General features: G+C 57.1%; 2 protein-coding genes across 2 annotated transcripts; one reads left to right on the top strand and one right to left on the bottom strand.

Annotated features, from left to right (window-relative positions):
• The first annotated feature begins 8887 nt into the window (after nucleotides 1–8887).
• Nucleotides 8888–12464, top strand: RASL10A (RAS like family 10 member A). Its single transcript, XM_003938474.3, has 3 exons — nucleotides 8888–10361; nucleotides 11432–11556; nucleotides 11846–12464. Exons 1-3 carry the CDS (start codon nucleotides 10143–10145, stop codon nucleotides 12111–12113), a joined length of 612 nt encoding a protein of 203 aa, XP_003938523.1. The 5' UTR covers nucleotides 8888–10142; the 3' UTR covers nucleotides 12114–12464.
• A 147-nt stretch (nucleotides 12465–12611) lies between these two features.
• Nucleotides 12612–18401, bottom strand: GAS2L1 (growth arrest specific 2 like 1). The gene is made up of 6 exons (XM_010349175.2): nucleotides 17864–18401; nucleotides 16294–16942; nucleotides 14840–14947; nucleotides 14652–14748; nucleotides 14388–14559; nucleotides 12612–13930 (listed from the first exon to the last, which is right to left on the bottom strand). Exons 2-6 carry the CDS (start codon nucleotides 16921–16923, stop codon nucleotides 12895–12897), a joined length of 2043 nt encoding a protein of 680 aa, XP_010347477.1. The 5' UTR covers nucleotides 16924–16942; nucleotides 17864–18401; the 3' UTR covers nucleotides 12612–12894.
• Nucleotides 18402–19222: the final 821 nt, after the last annotated feature.

Genomic DNA, 19222 nt, shown 5'->3' with positions numbered 1-19222 from the left:
GGTCTTGAACTCCCAACCTCAAGTGATCCGTGTGCCTCGGCCTCCCAAAGTGCTGGATTACAGGCATGAGCCACTGTGCCCAACCTTTTATTTTTATTTAATTAAAAAAATTTTTATTTTATTTTATTTATTTTATTTTTGAGACGGAGTTTCGCTCTTTTTGCCCAGGCTGGAGTGCAATGGCGCGATCTCGGCTCACCGCAACCTCCGCCTCCTGGGTTCAGGCAATTCTCCTGCCTCAGCCTCCTGAGTAGCTGGGATTACAGGCACGCGCCACCATGCCCAGCTAATGTTTTGTATTTTTAGTAGAGACGGGGTTTCACCATGTTGACCAGGTTGGTCTCGATCTCTTGACCTCGTGATCCACCCGCCTCGGCCTCCCAAAGTGCTGGGATTACAGGCTTGAGCCACTGCGCCCGGCCCTTTAAAAAAATTTTTTTTTACTAAAAATTAGCCACTGCGCCCGGCCCTTTAAAAAAATTTTTTTTTACTAAAAATTAGCCACTGCGCCCGGCCCTTTAAAAAAATTTTTTTTTACTAAAAATTAGCCGGGCGCCGGGTGCAGTGGCTCAAGCCTGTAATCCCAGCACTTTGGGAGGCCGAGGCGGGTGGATCACGAGGTCAAGAGATCGAGACCAACCTGGTCAACATGGTGAAACCCCGTCTCTACTAAAAATACAAAAAATTAGCTGGGCATGGTGGCGCGTGCCTGTAATCCCAGCTACTCAGGAGGCTGAGGCAGGCGAATTGCCTGAACCCAGGAGGCAGAGGTTGTGGTGAGCCGAGATCGCGCCATTGCACTCCAGCCTGGGTAACAAGAGTGAAACTCCGTCTCAAAAAAAAAAAAAAAAAAAAAAAGCTGGGCATGGTGGCACGTGCCTGTAATCCCAGCTACTCGAGAGGTTGAGGCAGGAGAATCGCTTGAACCTGGGAGGTGTAGGTTGTGGTGAGCCGAGATCACGCCATTGCACTCCAGCCTGGACAACGAGAAAAACTCTCTCAAAAAAAAAAAAAAAAAACTGATCATATTATTTGGATCACATCAAATGTTTACATTAATTTATGGAGAATGACCTTCTTGTAATGATGTCAGTGATAATATTGGATCTGGCCAGGTACGGAAGCTCATGCCTGTAATCACAGCACTTTCTTAGGCCGAGGCAGGTGGATCACCTGAGATCAGGAGTTTGAGACCAGGGTGGCCAACATGGTGAGACCCTATCTCTACTAAAAATACAAAAAATTAGCCGGGTCTGGTGGCAGGCACCTATAATCCCACCTACTCGGGAGGCTGGGGATGGGGAATAGCTTGAACCCAGGAGGCAGAGGTTACAATGTCCTGAGATTGTGCCACTGCACTCCAGCCTGGGTGACAGAGTGAGACTCTATCTCAAAAAATTAAATAAATAAAATAATAATATTGGATCTTTATATGTAAAGAATAGGAGTAGATGCTTTCCCATTGATTCAGGTTTTCTGTCTGTAATATTTTAAGTTCTCTTTACGTAAAAGTTCTTGCACACACATTTGTTCTACATGTAGTCCTGAGTATTTTCTATGTTGATTTATTTTGTAAATGGACCCTCTTCCATTATTTTCCATATGTATTTGAATGTAAGCATGTATTTATAAATATATATGAATATAGAAGTAATATAAAGTAACACAAATTACATCTTACATAATTTAAAAGCACCCATTTAGTTATTTTTCTTTTTTTTTTTTTCTTTTTTTTTTTTTATTGCATTTTAGGTTTTGGGGTACATGTGATGAACATGCAAGATTGTTGCATAGGTACACACATGGCAGTGTGCTTTGCTGCCTTCCGTCCCCTCACCTGTATCTGTCATTTCTCCCCATGCTATCTCTTCCCACCTCCCCACCCCCCGCCCCTCCCCCATTTCCCCCCAACAGACCCCAGTGTGTAGTGCTCCCCTCCCTGTGTCCATGTGTTCTCATTGTTCAACACCCGCCTATGAGCGAGAGTATACGGTGTTTGATTTTCTGCTCTTGTGTCAGTTTGCTGAGAAGTTATTTTTCTTTTTGACACAGTGTCTCACTCTGTCACCCAGGCTGGAGTGCAGTGGCATGATTTTGACTCACTGTAACCTCTGCCTGCCAGGTTCAAGTGATTCTCCTGCCTCAGCCTAGCTGGAATTATAGGCATGTGCCACCATGCCCAGCTAATTTTTGTATTTTTAGTGAGGTAGAGTTTCACAATGTTGGCCAGGCTGGTCTCAAACTCCTGACCTCAAGTGATCGGCCTGCCTCGGCCTCCCAAAGTGCTGGGGTTACAGTCGTGAGCCACTGTGCCTGGCAGTCCGCTTCATTTTTTATTCAGGTTTCACTAGTTTTCCACTGGTGTCCTCCTCCTGTTTCAGAATCCCACATTCCACGTGGTGCTCACATTTCCTTATATCTGTGAGAGTTTCTCAGATATTCTTTTTTTTTTTTTTTTTTTTTTTTTTTTGAGACAGAGTTTCGCTCTTGTTACCCAGGCTGGAGTGCAATGGCGCGATCTCGACTCACCGCAACCTCTGCCTCCTGGGTTCAGGCAATTCTCCTGCCTCAGCCTCCTGAGTAGCTGGGATTACAGGCACGAGCCACCATGCCCAGTTAATTTTTTTTTTTTTTTTTGTATTTTTAATAGAGACGGGGTTTCACCATGTTGACCAGGATGGTCTCGATCTTTCGACCTCATGATCCACCCGCCTCGGCCTCCCAACGTGCTGGGATTACAGGCTTGAGCCACCGCGCCTGGCGCAGATATTCTTGATGTTTCATGACCTTGACTGTTTCAAGGAGTCCTGCTTGGTTATTCTGTAGACAGTCCCTCAGTTTGGGTTTGTTGGGTGTTTTTCTCATGATCAGCCCGGGATTATGTTTCTTTTTAGGAAGAATACCACACAGGTGTCTTTCCTGTCCCAGCATATCAGGGTGACATGCTAACCGTCACATTTGCCTGGATCACCTGGCCAAGGTAATGTTGACATGTTTGCAGGTTTCTTTATTGTGAAGTTATTTTCTCCTTTTTTTTATTTATTTATTTATTTATTTATTTATTTATTTATTTATTTATTTTTGAGACAGAGTTTCGCTCTTGTTGCCCAGGCTGGAGTGCAATGGCATGATCTCGGCTCACCGCAACCTCCGCCTCCTGGGTTCAGGCAATTCTCCTGCCTCAGCCTCCTGAGTAGCTGGGATTACAGGCACACGCCACCATGCCCAGCTAATTTTTAGTATTTTTAGTAGAGACGGGGTTTCACCATGTTGACCAGGATGGTCTCGATCTCTTGACCTCGTGATCCACCCACCTCGGCCTCCCAAAGTGCTGGGATTACAGGCTTGAGCCACCGCGCCCGGCCTATTTTTTTTTTTTTTTTTTTAATTTTTTTTTTGAGACAGAGTTTCGCTCTTGTTACCCAGGCTGGAGTGCAATGGCACGATCTCAGCTCACTGCAACCTCCGCCTCCTGGGCTCAGGCAATTCTTCTGCCTCAGCCTCCTGAGTAGCTGGGATTACAGGCACGCACCACCATGCCCAGCTAACTTTTTGTATTTTTAGTAGAGACGGGGTTTCACCATGTTGACCAGGATGGTCTCGATCTCTCGACCTCGTGATCTGCCCGCCTCAGCCTCCCAAAGTGCTGGGATTACAGGCTTGAGCCACCGCGTCTGGCTTTTTTTTTTTTTTTTTTTTTTTGAGACAGAGTTTCACTCTTGTTACCCAGGCTGGAGTGCTATGGCGCAATCTCGGCTCACCGCAACCTCCGCCTCCGGGGTTCAAGCAATTCTCCTGCCTCAGCCTCCTGAGTAGCTGGGATTACAGGCACATGCCACCATACCCAGCTAAATTTTTGTATTTTTAGTAGATACAGGGCTTTACCAAGTTGACCAGGATGGTCTCAATCTTTTGACCTCGTGATCCACCCGCCTCGGCCTCCCAAAGTGCTGGGATTACAGGCTAGAGCCACCACGCCCGGCCTTAAAAATACAAAAAATTAGCCGGGCCTGGTGGCAGGTGCCTGTAGTCCCAGCTTCTCGGGAGGCTGAGACAGGAGAATCGCTTGAACTTGGGAAGCAGAGGTTGAAGTGAGCTGAGATTGTGCCACTGCACTCCAGCCTGGGTGACAGAGCGAGACTCTGTCTCAAAAAATTAATTAATTAATTAATTATTAATAAAAAGGAAAGAAACCAAGAGCTAGGTACTAGATGTATTCATTGCCACTGAGTGTCACTTCTTCCAGGCCTCAGCTGATAGAGCTAGAAAACATGTACACCTGTTTACCCATGTACACACACATATCCCTCCATATGTTTCGTATTTGTAGCTATTACGTATAAAAATGGAAGTTTTTTTTAAATTTTTATTATTATTTTTTTTATTTTTATTTTATTTTATTTTTTTTTTTTTGAGACGGAGTTTCGCTCTTGTTACCCAGGCTGGAGTGCAATGGCGCGATCTCGGCTCACCGCAACCTCCGCCTCCTGGGTTCAGGCAATTCTCCTGCCTCAGCCTCCTGAGTAGCTGGGATTACAGGCACGCGCCACCATGCCCAGCTAATTTTTTTTGTATTTTTAGTAGAGATGGGGTTTCACCATGTTGACCAGGATGGTCTCGATCTCTCGACCTCGTGATCCACCCGCCTCGGCCTCCCAAAGTGCTGGGATTACAGGCTTGAGCCACCGCGCCCGGCTTTAATTTTTATTTTTAAAGATGGGGTTTCACCATGTTGGTCAGTCTGGTCTTGAACTCCCAACCTCAGGAGATCTGCCCGCCTTGGCCTCCAAAGTGCTTGGATTACAGGCGTGAGCCACCACGCCTGGCCAGAAATGGGAGTTTTATATGTATACATTTTGTCTCCCCGAATTTAACAAGTTATCTTGTTTTTCTCTTTGTATCATCTTACTGCATCCCACAATTTTGGACTGCATACCACAAGTCAGGACAATTAATATTCCCTTCACAGAGAAGGAAGCCGAGAAGCAGAGGGTGTTTTTTTTTTTTTTATCGTTTTTTTTGTTTCTTTTTTGAGACAGGTTCTTTTCTTCTTTTTGAGACAGGGTTTCGCTCTGTGGCCCAGGCTACACTGGTGTGATCATGGCTCACTGCAGCCTCGACCTTCAGGGCTCAAGTGATCCTCCCACCTCAGCCTCCCAAGTAGCTGGGACCACAGGTGTGTGCCACTACACGCAGCTAATTATTAATTTTTTTTTTTTGAGATGGATTCTCTTTGTTACCCAGGCTGGAGTGCAGTGGCATGATCTCAGCTCACTGCAACCTCTGCCTCCTGGGTTCAAGTGATTCTCCTGCCTCAGCCTCTGGAGTAGCTGAGACTACAGGCCCCCGCCACCATACCTGGCTAAGTTTTGTATATTTTTTGTATTTTTAATAGAGATGGGGTTTTGCCATGTTGGCCAGGCTGGTCTCGAATGCCTGCCCTTGTGATTCGCCCACCTCGGCCTCCCAAAATACTGGGATTACAGGCGTGAGCCACTGTACCTGGCCAATTTTTTAATTTTTTTATAGATAAGAGGTCTCACTATGTTGCCCAGGCTGGTCTGGAACTCCTGGGTTCAAGCGATCCTCCCACCTTGGCCTCCCAAGGTACTGGGATTACAGGCGTGAGCCACTGCACCCAGTCCAAGGTACAGAGAATGTAAGTAACTTGCACAGCTGACACAGCCCTGGAAGGAAGTTTCGAACCCAAGAGAAGAAACCTTCAGATGCTTGGAAGCCCAGCTCTGCCCAGCCTCCTCATGTCCTGATGGCTGTAAGACCAGCCTTCAAGAGGCTGCCTGGCTGCAATCAGTGAGAGTCACCATGAGGATGTCCAAGGACCCACTACACCCCAAGCATGTGAGCTGTGACCCCCATTCATGGCTGCAGGAGGTAAGTTACTGCTGGTGTGGAGCCATGATTCCTGGCCAGGAGAGATCATACTTAGTGGTCACTGGCATGGGCCAGCAGAGGAGTCCACAACAAACACCCCTGTGAGCTGGATACAGTCTGTGGTGCCTGACTCCAGGGATGGGCCGGAATCAGGCCCAGTTGGGAAGAATCCATATGGGGGAAGGCTAGGTGGCTGGTGTTAGGAGGCTGTGGACAATGAACTGGGGGAAGCAGAATTCCCCACCCAGTGCCTGCCCCTGCCCAGCCCTCCCCACCATCTGTATAAGCCCCTCACCTCTCATCAGACTGGTGCCTCCCTAGATCTTCTCATCTCCCCAGGCCTGAACCAGCCCAGGGCTCCTGTCTTCACCTGTCCCTGCCTAGCTGCATGTCTGTCTCTTTCTCCCTGCCACAGAGGGCAAGCAAGGACCACCTTGGCCAGGGTGCCCAGTGCCAGTCCCATCTGCTAAAGGAGCAGATGCATGCTTGGCAGGAGGTTCCTGGACCACTGGATGGGGGCATGTGAGGAGCGCCGGGGAAGCCCCTGGGGAATAGGGATTAGAGGCGGGTAGCAGGCAGGAGCCCCACAGCCTTTCCTTGGGAAGGAGTGAGGGGAATGATGAGAGAACCCTGAAATCCACATCCCAGGCAGACAGGCAGACCGAGCCTGCCAGTCTTTGGGAAGCCTCCCACAGAGCTGCCCACTCCCATCAGGGCTCAGTTCAGCCCGTATGGATTAGGGGTCTCCAAGAGGCCTCTCCCAAGTCCATCCCCACAGGGGGCTTCAGTGGGGAGCTTCAGTTGAGCACTTCCGTAGAGCCCTTTGGGTCCAGATGAAGCTAGGCGTCTCAGAAAGCCAGCTCTGGAGGCCAAGGGCCTATATCCGATCCCTGTGCTGCCATTTCCTGCTGGGCGACTGTGGCCCAATCATGGCGTCCCTGGGAGCCTCTGAGCGTGAGGCTGTGGTACAGGCTTAGCACATCGCAGGCCCTTGATAAATGGGCACTGCTGCTAGGAATGCTGCTGTGAGAGTTTCCTAGGGAAAGTGACATGCTTGTGGGGTTTGCAGGGCTTGGTGGGAGCCTCAGGATGTTCCCAGTCATCGGTGCCCCTTCTCCTTGCCATCGAAAAATACACATGGGTACCAGAGATGCCTCACATGCAGCTCTGTCTGCAGTGTCAGAAAGAAAAGCAAGGAGGGCTTTCCAGAGGAACACCCAGGGGTGGGCAGGAGTGCGTCTAGCATTAAGAAGACTTTAAAAAAGACCATCCTGGGCCAGGTGTGGTGGCTCACGCCTGAAACCCCAGCACTTTGAGTGGCCGAAGCAGGTGAATCACCTGAGGTCAGGAGTTTAAGACCAGTATGACCAATATAGTGAAACTCTACTAAAAATACAAAAATTAGCTGGGCATGGTGGCCTGCGCCTGTAGTCCCAGCTACTTGGGAGGCTGAAACAGGAGAATTGCTTGAATCTGGGAGGTGGGGGTTGCAGTGAGCCAAGATCATGCCATTGCAATCCAGCCTGGGTGACAGAGCAAGACTCCATCTCAAAACAAAAACAAAAAAACGACCTGGGCCAGGCGCAGTGGCTCATGCCTGTAATCCCAGCACTCTGGGAGGTCAAGGCAGGTGGATCATGAAGTCAGGAGTTCGAGACCAGCCTGGCCAACATGGCGAAACTCTGTCTCTACTAAAAATACAAAAATTAGCTGGCATGGTGGCAGATGCCTGTAATCCCAGCTACATGGGAGGCTGAGGCAGGAGACTTGCATGAACCTGGGAGGCAGAAGTTTGTCTTGAGCCGAGATGGCACCACTGCACTCCAGCCTGGGCAACAGAGGGAAATTCTGTCTCAAAAAAACAACAACAACAACGAAAAAAACACCCTGGCTATCCGCTCCACACACTACTGAGTTACTGAGTGCCTTGTTATTATTCCTTGCCTTATTCCCCAGAGGAATTGAAGCAGCTCACAAAACCCAGGAGCCTGAAAAGTTTGGCCAGACATGGTGGCTCACGCCTGTGATCCCAGTACTTTGGGAGGCTGAGGAGGGAGAATCACTTAAGCCAGGAGTTTAAGACCAGCCTGGGCAACATGGTGAGATTACACCTCTACAAAAAATAAAAATAAACAAATTATCTGGATGTCATAGTGTGCACCTGCAGTCCCAGCTACTTGAGAGGCTGAAGCAAAAAGGATCACTTGACCCCAGGAGGTCGAGGAGGCAGTGAGATATGATTGTACAACTGTACTTCAGCCTGAGTGACAGAGCAAGACCCTATCTCAAACAACAAAACCCAGAAGTCTGAAAAGTTACAACGTGAAAGGGGACATCAAGTGAAGGGAAATATCATGGTAGGAAAGAAAGATGAAGCCAGCAGTCTCCACTCACTGAGCTGAAAGACCTGGAATACTGGACAGAGCTGGTTCTGAGCTCCCTAGTGGCTGAGGAGAGGAATGAAAGTGGACCCCAGCCCCTAATCCAACATGGAAGGATGAAAGCAGAGCCATTGTCCTGGAGACACTTTCTGGTTGTCGTGATGGATGGGCTCCCTGGAGGATGTGCCTCCTCACCTTTCAGGATTTAGCTCTTCTACTTCCCCTGGGCTGGGGTGGGTACATTGTGCTTTGACAGTACCTAGATCCCATGTGTTCCAGAACCCTCTCTCCTAGGGAAGAACGTTTGTTTTTTTCCTGTTTTCTGTTTTTAAAATCCATCTCAGCCTCCTTACAAGCAATAAGATTTGGAATATTTGTTGAGGAGATGAATAAATGAACTCCTTAGTCAGCGCAGAGATATCTGTGCATTCTCGGCATTTCTTGAGCACTGTCATGTGCAGGTCAGAGGCGTGGGAGCCCCCACACAGCTGGGAGGAGAGCAGAGGCAGAGGACGCGGGGCTGGGCTAACCCAGGCTTTCCAAGCTGTGATGGGGCAGGAGCTTCTCCACTAGCTCCAGGGAGGGGGAACTTGGGCTTTGGCCATGTGTTCTGCAGTTCGCACCCCTTTGAGGGGAGCTACTACGGGTTGCAACTCACGCAGAAAACATGGCCTTAATGATGGAGGTGCTCCAGCCTTGCTGGACAGGGATCTGGGGCTAAGCGGCTGTGACTCGGCGTGCCCTCTGCACCCTCTGTCTCCACTTGCCCTGGAGAACGGCCGTTTGACTATTGTCTAGTGTGGGCCATTTACCCCATGGGCAGGAGGAAGGTAGGCGGGACCTCAGAGGAGACTTCAAGGGCCCTTCAGTGCCCTTCTAACCTTGCGGATTCCCCTCTCCGGCCTGTTTCTTCTCTCAACCGGGGATGCCAGGCCGAGGCCGTAGGTTCGAGAATCACGTAGGTAATAGCTTAGTAAAGGGCCTGGCACATAGTAGGCTCTCCAGAAAAGGTCAGAGCCTCTTGAGGTGTCTGCCTGTGATGGATGCGGAGCCCAAACCCAGCGCAGTGCGGCGATTCGCCCAAGGTCACACAGCCGCCCCCCCATTCGGACCCCGGGCGGCCTGTCTCTGGGGGCCGGGGTTTGTCGGGAGCCAGCGTGGGGTGAGCAGTGTTCGGAGGAGCGGCCGCGGCCGTGGGTAGGAAGGGGCTTCTATTTTGGAGCGGGTGAGAGGAGCGGGACACGCGGAGGGGTAAGGAACGGGTGGACCCTCACCGGGATCTCTGTCTCCCAGTCACCTTCCTGCGACCCTTCTTGGGAGGGGCGTCCCGGGCGGTGGGGGAAGGTGGGAGGGGCGGGCGGTTACCTCATCGCCGCCTCCGGGAGGCCCCGCTCGCTCGCGCTGCCGGCTGGGGCGGCGGCTCCGGGCGCAGAAGCGAGAGGAGGACAGAGACACAGAAGCTCCGGGAGGCAGCGCTGCGCCCCGCGCCCCGCACCGCTGCGGGACCCGCGCCGCGAGCGAGGCGGACCTCGGGGCCCCGCGCGGCCGCCGGCGCCTGGGTTGGCGCTGCGGGGCGGAGGCGGTGTCTGAGCGCCGCGCCGGGTCTGCTCTCTCCCGAGCTTCGGCACCCGCCGGAGCCGCTCGCGCGCCCGCCACCTGTCTGCCCACTCCGCTGTCTGTCCGCCCTCCCTCCGCCAGCCCCGGCCTCGGGCCTGCCCACTCCGGTCTAGGTGCTCCGGGGGAAGACGAGAAGCGCGGCGGGGCCAGGGCGCACTGGGTAGGGTGCGCGGGGCGCACGGCCGGGGGCCACTCGGCGCAGCGCCGGCCCATGAGGCTTTCCGGCGCAGGGAGCCGCAGCGCCGGCCGGCCATGGGGGGCAGCCTGCGGGTGGCGGTTCTAGGTGCCCCGGGCGTGGGCAAGACGGCCATCATCCGCCAGTTCCTGTTCGGTGACTATCCCGAGCGCCACCGGCCCACTGACGGGCCGCGCCTCTACCGACCTGCGGTGCTGCTCGACGGCGCCGTCTACGACTTGAGCATCCGCGACGGCGATGTCGCTGACCCTGGCTCGAGCCCCGGGGGTTCGGAGGTAGCGGCTCGAGGAGCGGGCAAGGGTGTGTGACAGTGTGAGGGGGTGTGCGTGCTCGGTGCACACGTGAGTGTCCGCGTGGAGGCCTCGGGCGCCTGACTGTGGTCCGGGATGGAAGGATGCGTGTGCGTCCTGGGAAACTTGCGTTTTAGCCCTTCCTGCCGACCTGGCGACGCCCAAGCCCAGGCTGGAGGTCGGGCGGTTTTGCCCAGGGGCGTTCCCTTTTCTCTTGTGAGCGCCTCCACCTTTGCTGCCTTCTCTGGGGTTGTGGAGCAGCTCGTGGTGGTGCATGGCGGTGCCTCCCTGAGAGTGTGGTGGTTTGTCTCTGGGGCCTTGAGCAGAGCTACATACGGTTGGGAGAGACTGGGGCCAGGAGCAGGGGTGTACTTTATACTTTCTACCAGGGCTGGGGGGGGGGGGTCATTCTCTGCCCCCTCATTCCTGTGCCCTGAAGGGAAGACTCGTTTAGTAATTTGTGCATAGTCGGGGACAGACCTCCGACCCTAGAGAGGCGAAGAGGAAAGAGCAGGCAGGATTAAGCAGGGTTTCCTGGAGGGCGTGGCTTTTGAGCTGAACCTGGAAGACCGAGTGAAGTTCTGAGAACAGGAAATGGCAAAAGCATTCCAGGTGGAAAGACCAGCAGGTGCTTTAGCTAGGGGCATAAGCGGTTACAGCTGACAGTCTGGGGGCGTGGTGGACCACGAGGCTCCGGCCGAGGGCTTTGGAATTAAGTCTTAGAGGCAGTGGGAAGCACTGAGAGTGTCTGGAGAGGAGAGTGGTCTGAGCTGAGTTGGAGAAAGCTGAAAAGAGGAAGATTCGGGGTGAGCAGAGGGGAGACCAAGGGTGAAAGAGGGTGGCTAACAGGCTCCAGGCACTATTTGGAAAATTTTCTCCTGGTGGTCATGAGGAGACCGGGCCCGGGAAGCTTGGGGGAGGGGCACAGAGGTCTGGATGAGGGTGATGTTGGCCTGAGGATGAACTGTAGGTTTAGCGTCCAAGGCCCCTGCAGAGGATTCGAGAGCGGGAGGGTGAAAAGGAGGCTCCCGCAAACCCTGGCCTCCCGTCCCCAGGAGTGGCCAGACCCTAAGGACTGGAGCTTGCAGGACACGGACGCTTTCGTGCTCGTCTACGACATTTGCAGCCCGGACAGTTTCGACTACGTGAAGGCCCTGCGGCAGCGCATCGCGGAGACCAGGTGGGGGCACGGCAGGGCTGGTGGTGGGGAGCTAGGGCAGGTCTAGCTGGGCCTTTGCCCGAAGGGAGTGTGTAGGGCCTCCCGCCGTCGTGGGCCAGGTCTTAGGCCTTTGCCAGTGGAAAGGTCTTCAGCTGTTATGTGCTCTTTGGCCCACACGGGCTTGGAGTTCGTTTGCGGGGGGGTCTCTGGGCGTAGGAATGGAATGCGCCTGCGTGTGTATACCCACTGGGGGAATTCTCCGGCGGTGGGGTCTCTGGCACCGCGTCTCTCATCTCCATTCGGCCCTCAGGCCGGCGGGCGCGCCCGAAGCGCCCATCCTCGTGGTAGGCAACAAGCGGGACCGGCAGCGGCTGCGCTTCGGACCGCGGCGCGCGCTGGCCGCCCTGGTGCGGAGGGGCTGGCGCTGCGGCTACCTCGAGTGCTCGGCCAAGTACAACTGGCACGTGCTGCGTCTCTTCCGCGAGCTGCTGCGCTGCGCTCTGGTGCGCGCGCGCCCTGCACACCCGGCTCTGCGCCTGCAGGGGGCGCTGCATCCGGCACGCTGCAGCCTCATGTGACCTGATTGGACCATGCCATCCATGGGCCCCACCTTGTGACTGGGCACAATCTGGGAGCTGGATTGGACAGGATCGCCCAACTTCACTCGGACAGGCAATTTCCGCCCTGATTGGATGAGGAAAGCTCCCACCCAGTCTCCTAAGCGACGGGCCTTTTTGAACCTCATTGGACCCAACCAGGTCCCAGGCTCCTTTGGAGATTATCAGTCCTTTCTGGGGTCACAATCCCATTAAATGGAAAGGACTTGGCTATGAATTTGACTGGAAACACTCAGCCTGCTCCTAGAGCTTCACTGGACGTATTCTTTATGCCACACCTATCGCGGGATAATAAAAGGGAAAATAATTCGAGTGCACCTGGGATTTCTGGGCCGGGCAGGATAAAGCCTTAAGCCAAGAGGTCAGAGCTGCCAGGCTTGGCCTCCAGGCAGTTAACTCCAGGGTCCTTAAAAGGGTCTGAATGGCCCCAAGGCGGCGTCTTCAAGAAGCAGACAGGTGGCTGGAGCAAAACTTTACTGTCAGAGGCTCTGCTGGGCCACAGGTCTTCAGGACACCGGGCTGGCCCGGCCTCCTCTAAGGCATTCAATAATATTAGTAATTAAATAGCAACGCTCATCCCCCAACCGGAATGTACAACAGAGGTCCCATTGTGCCATGTGGTCCCAAGGGGTCTGGTCCCATGAGGTCTGGTACTTGAGGTGGAGGGGGCTCCCTGATGCAGAGGGGTTAAGGCCACAAAGGAAAAGAAGGGATGGGGTCTGGGGACAGCTGAACTGGTCCATCACATCCAGGAATCTGGCTCAGCCCTTGGGGTGACTGGGTGCAGAGCATGCCAGGTCCCAAGCTCCGCGGGTGCAGAGGGGCGGCGGGGGCCCCGAGGCGTGGGGATGCGTGAAGGTTTACGGTCTGGCTGTGTGTCCATCCGACCCCGTGCCCAGGTCCTCAAGGGCTCGGGGCCAGCCAGGGGGCTCCCAGGTGCATCTAGTGACCCCCCCATGCCAGGGCAGGGGCTGCCTTCATCAGAGGAGCTGGAAAGGGCTTGGCTTCGGGGCCCGGGCAGCCCATTGGCCGTCCGGCCAGAGTCTCCAGGTTGGCCACATTTGCCACCCAGGACACTGAGGGATGAAGAGGAGGAGCTGGAGGAACAGTAGGCAGAGTCAGGAGCTGGAGGGTCGGGGGCCCGAGCTGGTTCAGGGGCTGGTCCAGTGGGGGTCATGCTAGCAACAGCCTCAAGCGCCCGGGCATTGGCCAGGAACTCCTCTTCCAGGCGCCGGAACAGCTGCTGCTCCTGCTGTGGGTCGAGCTGCAGGGGTGTGCGGAAGATGCTGGCCGGTGTGGTGCCCAACTCTGGACTGGGGCTGGAGACCCGGGAAAGCCGGGATGCTGCAGGGCTGCGAGCACGGGGAGTCTGGGGCGTGCTCCTGCCCGAGCCCCCGCTGCCCCTGCCCCTTGGGACCCATGAGTGCTGCCCGTCTCGATCCCTGCGCACCAGCAGCACCGCCTGCTCCTCACGGCTCTGGCTCCGGGCCCGCCGGGCAGGGCTGGGGGCCAACAGTTGAGCTCCCCTGCCTCCTGGGGCCCCCCGGGGCCGACCCCGATCCAGCCGGTCTCGGGACTGGCTGCGCAGGGCAGGAGGCCGTCTTGGAGAGGCCGGGGTGCCTGTGGTCAGCCGCCGGCTGGGTCGCTCCCTCCAGGGGCCAGTGCCTGTGTCGTCACTTCGGGAACCAAGGGGACCGCTCTGGGCAGAGGAGGCTGAGGAGTCACTGTCCCCGGAGTAGCGGCGGGTGCGGGGATGGGGGGGCAGCTGATCCCGGGGCCTGGGGCAGGGGGACAAGAGAGATGGGGTACCACAGAAAGACTGGCATTCAGAACGGGTAGAGAGAGGAACAGCAGGGTATGTGGTGGGTGGATAGGGCTGTCAGGGGCATCGGTCTGTCCTGGGGACTTCCAGGGAGAAGTGAGCAGCTTCCTCCAGCCACCCAGGGCCCCAGAAGCCACGGAAGAAGAAGTTTCCTGGGCTCTAGACACCCCCCTTCCCAGGAAGGGCCAGAGGAAGCAGGGGTTGGACTGGGGCCGCCCAGCCACAGGGCCCGCCCAGCTGTGTTGTTGGTTTGGTTGGGTTGCCATGGAGATGGGAAGCCAGGCCCGCCCCCACCCACGGGAACTTTTCCCAGGGTGTGAGTCACTCTGGCGCATAGGCAACCCTTCATGCAGACCCACGCTGACGCCGCCCTACCCGCCGGACCCCTCACCCTTCGTCCTCCTGCATCTCACCTGGGCGGGGTCTCGGGCCCCTCCTTTGTGTTTCGTAAGCTAGTGGGAGTCATCTCAGGCCGGGAACCCCGGCGCTCACTTCCAGGGACGGGGCTAGCAGGGCGGGGACTGGGGGTGGGTGACACCCTCTGCGGAGAAAACGTGCGGACCCTTGGCTGGGGTGGACGGTGAGCTGCAGGGACAGATAACAGGCAGCATGTGAGGGACAGAGCCACAGAGGGACGTCCCCTGCCCGCCCATGCCCAGCCCCGCCCCAGCACTGACCAGTGGAGGAGCAGCGGCATGGGTCGTGCTTGTCCAGGTAATGCTCCAGCGTGTCCCAGCCACCACCCACTCGTACCATCACGTGGCTCCTCAGCACCTGCAGGCATGGGCAGGTCATGGCTATGTCCTGGGGGCCTAGCAGCCCACCCCCTTAGCTGCTGCCCGCTGGGGTGGCCACAGGCCCTTACCCGCACGAAGATGAGCAGGCTGGAGTCCCCCACTCGGTACTTCCCCTCCGAGACCTTGATCATGGGGAACTGGTCTGGGCAGGTGCAGCGGCCCAGAATCTCCCTCACCTAAGGCCAGAGAGAGAGGGTAGGGGTCAGAGGTCAAGTCCTCCTCCTGGGGCTTAACGTCAGCCGTTCTAGGGTCAGGAGGAAGTCAGGCCTTCCGGGGAAGTGGGGTGGAGAATGTGTTGCCCCCAGATGGGGGTACAGCTTCCACATGTGACCAGTTCTCCCTTCTTGGTTCTCTGGGCCCAGGGAGCTGCCCGGGATGAGATGAGGGGGCTGTGGTCAGGCCAGGGTCTGAGACCTGGTGAGGAACATGCCACAGGCCTGGGGGAGCCCCAGAGCCTATCCTCACTTCCCTTCACCCACTTCCCAGACAAGAAGGCTGGGGCCCACAGGGAGGCCAGGCAGGCTACGGGACACAGGTGCAGGGGCCCCACTTCCCTGGGTGGGCACTGATGTGGAGGGGTACCACAGACACGTGGGACACACAGGCCACTGGCTGGGCAAGCACACACCACATACGGTCCCCCCAGAGCCAGAGCTGCCAGGCTGGCTATGTGGGCGCCCAGCCCGCCTCCCCGCCCGCCTCCCTGCCCACAGCAGCAGCAGCGCCCGCCGCCAGAGGAAATAAGCAGGTGGGGCCTTGAATGACCCTGGTCCGGGACAGGGGGTGGGGCCCCAGGCTCTGCCCATGGCTATCCGCTATCCGCCTCCCAGGCAGGCACATCATAGTCCTGACTTTCTGATAAGAAGGAAACTCCTGGTCCAGCCCCGGGGGTGGCACGGGCCGCCCAGATCCTGGGAGACGAGAGAGCTGGGGGCAGGGCCTGGCACCTTCTATGCTTAGAATGAATCCTGAAGCTCCCAACAGGACCCTCACTCCCAGCAACAGAAGCAACTCGGCTAGGCTTCCCAGGGGTGCCTGGGGAATGGGGAGACCTGCAGAGCCCCCAGGGGTGCCTACTGTGTGCCAGGCACCTTGCCTAGGGCTTTCCGCACCTCATCTCAACTGAGCATCACAGCGCCCACTCAACCTCAAGCCTCTGTGAGGTTGTGGGCACATCTGCCTGAATGCAGGGAGGGCACCAAGGAGGTGCCCCAATCATGCAGCCCCCGAGAAGGAACACACAAGCTCAGCTGGGGTACAGCACACAAAGCTGGGGAAGATCGTGCTGGGAGCCCAGATCCTGTCCCAAGCTCAGCTGCGCTGCATCATCTCCCCAGCACCTCCCTCTCTGTGGGCTACCCGTTCATTTCCTTGGGGTCAGGTCTACGTTCCTTGGTTTGGTGCTCAACATGGGCACTCTTTGTGGGGCAGGCTGTTCTGGGTGGACCCTGGGAGGTTCGGGGACAGATCGCAGGCCCTGGCAGTGCTGTCGGTCCCTGATACCTGGTGCTGGGGGACTCACCAGCTCATCGAGGTTGCGCAGGTCGCTGGGCGTCATTCGGGGGCCGCGGGCAGGAGTCCCTGGTGCAGGGGCGGTTTCAGTGGTGTCCTCCCCAGCAGCAGGGGCGTTGGGGGCTGGCGGTGCAGCACGAAGCTCCCGCTCAATCTCCTGCTCAAACTGCACGAGGCGTGGGGCGAGCAGGCCCAGGCGGGCCCCACGCCGCGCCACCTCCAGTAGGCACAGCACCACGCTCTTTTCATTTTTACGCAGCACCAGGTCCTCAGTCTCAAACATGAGCACCTCCGGCACTCCCAGCTCCGTGCGGCACCAGCCGATGAAGGTGGCCACGTTGTCACGGGCCATGAAGGAGCCGGGCACACTGTGTGCCTGGAAGGCCACACCTCGGGCCGGGCGCGTGGCTGCCAATGCACGGGCAGCCTCGGTCACAGCGTTGGCATGTTGGCACAGAGTTGTGCCCGTGGCCAGCCCCGTCAGGAAGCCATCGCCACCACCCGGGAGACCCAGGCCGTACAAGGCATTGAGCCACTCGGCCAGGTCCTCCTTCATGGCCTCCACGTAGGCCTCACTGGAGCGGAACGGCCGCACGCTCTTGGCCGCCGAGCTCGCAATGCCCGCCACTGGGTCCGCCATGCCCGGACCGGCCGAGTCACTGTGGGCAGGAACACAGGTCAGGATCGCTGTAAGGACCCAGCAAGCACTCAGTATAAACTAAGCTGCTGACCACCTGCACCAGTCTGTCACTTGGGCCAAATGCCTGGTTTCCATGTTGGCTCTGGGAAACTTCAGTGCCTCAAGTTTCCTCATCTGCGAAATGGGTACAGTACCATTCACTGCCTCATAGGACTCTATGGGATAATTTTTATAAACCTAGGGTTCACAAGTGTTTGCTGTATGGCTTTCTGGGGTGGAAACTGGGGCTTGGCTGGGGCCTCTCAGGCAGGAAGGTGCCCATTGTGAACAGCTGGGACCTAGAGAGGTAAAGACAAAGGCTAGGGCCCCCAGTGGACACAAAACGAACCCAGGTCCTGACCTCAGAGTGGGTTATCTACATGGCTCAGGGCTGGTGCCCACCCCACACGCTAGGGGAAGATCCCCACGCCTCCCTTGGCCCCCCTTTCCTAAGGGCTGTGCAGTCATGAACAACGACATAGCAGCAGTAGATAGTGTCAGTAACAGCGCGACCGCATTTAGGCTGAGCGCTCGGAGATATTATCTCCATTTTACAGATGAGGAAACTGAGGCGCAGAAAGGGTTGAGCTCGTGAAGGTCGCAGAGCCATGGGTGGAGGAGCCCAGGCGGTGCAGAGTGGCTGGTCTCGGCGACCCGGGGCAGGATCAGGCCCCGCCTCCTCCAAGAAGCCTCCCCAGCTCCCCAAGCCGGAGCCTGCGGCGTCAGGGCCCAGATCGGCCTCCGCAGGCCCCGCCGATGCTCGGGCCCAGGCCCGGGCCCAGAGAGGGCACGGGGCCGCCCAAGGTCACACAGCCCCGGGAAACAGAGGCCGCGGACGCCGCTGCCCGGCCTCGCTGTCCGTGCGCATCGGGCAGGGAGTGCTGGGGGTCCCTGCGCTCACCTGGCTCATCCCGCGGCCCCGGGGAGCATCGCCCCGGCGGGGGCCGGAGCCGGGGCGGGCCCGCCGCAGGGAGGCGCCGCCCGAGCCGCAGCTCGATCCGTCCCGCGCCGCGGCCTCCTCCTCGCCGCCGTCTCCGCCCCGCCTCCCTGGAATTCGGATCCGGCCCGGAGGGGGCGGGCAGGCGGGGCCGTGCGCTCTTAAAGGGGCCGCCTTTTCCCCGGGCTGGCGGGGCAGGCTGGGAAGGAGCTGGGGTCTCCCCGCGCTGTAGGGCTAGGACCCCTGGGTCTTCGGGAGCCCTCGGCGCAGAGGGTCCCAGGGCCCCCAGACGACTGTGACCGGCGCAGGCGCCCCACCCCCACCCAGCCTAGTCCCCACGGCCCCATCCACCCTCTTTGGTCTCCTAGGGAGGAGGTTGGGACCTTTTAATTGCCCCCCTCCCCGGACGGTGGGCTCCCCAGGCGGGCGCAGAGCACGGCCTGTTCCCGAGATGAAGTCAGGAAGCGATAGCAGCCGGGGGCTGCAAAGTCACCTCCTCCCGGGTGGACCTCCCCAGGCCAGATAACTGGCACAGCCGCAGGGAGGGGGAGGATGGCCCGGGTGACTGACGCCCACTCGGCCAGGCCTGCGAGGGCTCCTTGTGCTCCCTGAATGCTCGTTTTTGACCTTGAGGTTAGGGGAACCCATTTTACAGATGACGATACTGGAACTGAGAGAAGTAGGCAGGTGGCCAAGGCCGGGGTTCCGCAAAGAACAAGGGACAGGGGGCACCGGAGGCCGGCCGGACGTGGGAGGGTTAAGCCCCGCTGGGCGCTTTTTAAACTACAGAGGACGGACGGACGTGGAGATCAGCGGGAAATCCTGCCCCCTGCTGCTGTCGGCTGGGCTGGGTGGGACGCTGGGCGGGTCTGGGCGGCAGCCATGCTGCACGGGCGGGGCAGGCCTGCAGGGAAGCGCCGCCAACCACAGCCAGGCTCAGAGCTCTAGGAAGTCTCCTACTGTGTGCTGCCAGGCCTGCTCTGCGCCCTTGACCTGAACGGACTGGTGTGTCACCTCTGTGAGGGACACTCATGCCCAACTGGGGCGCGTGGTCAGGCGAGCAGCTGGTGGAGCTGGGATTTGAACATGACAATTATGGGGACGCCCTCGTCCAAGGATCAGCAGCATTTGTTGAGCACCTACTGTGAGCCAGGACTCTTGGTGCCAGACACCACTCACAGGCATCATCCCAGAGTCCTTGTGACCTTTTCTTTCATTTTTTTTTTTTTTTTTTCTGGACAGAGTCTCACTGTGTCACCAGGCTGGAGTCCAGTGGCTTGATCTCAGGTCACTGCAACCTCAGCCTCCTGAGTTCAAGCCATT

This window comes from Saimiri boliviensis, chromosome 21, assembly GCF_048565385.1.
Source record: "Saimiri boliviensis isolate mSaiBol1 chromosome 21, mSaiBol1.pri, whole genome shotgun sequence".
Lineage (NCBI taxonomy): Eukaryota > Metazoa > Chordata > Mammalia > Primates > Cebidae > Saimiri > Saimiri boliviensis.
The sequence above is the reverse complement of the archived record's forward strand: the minus strand, read 5'-3'. Positions and strand labels throughout refer to the sequence as shown.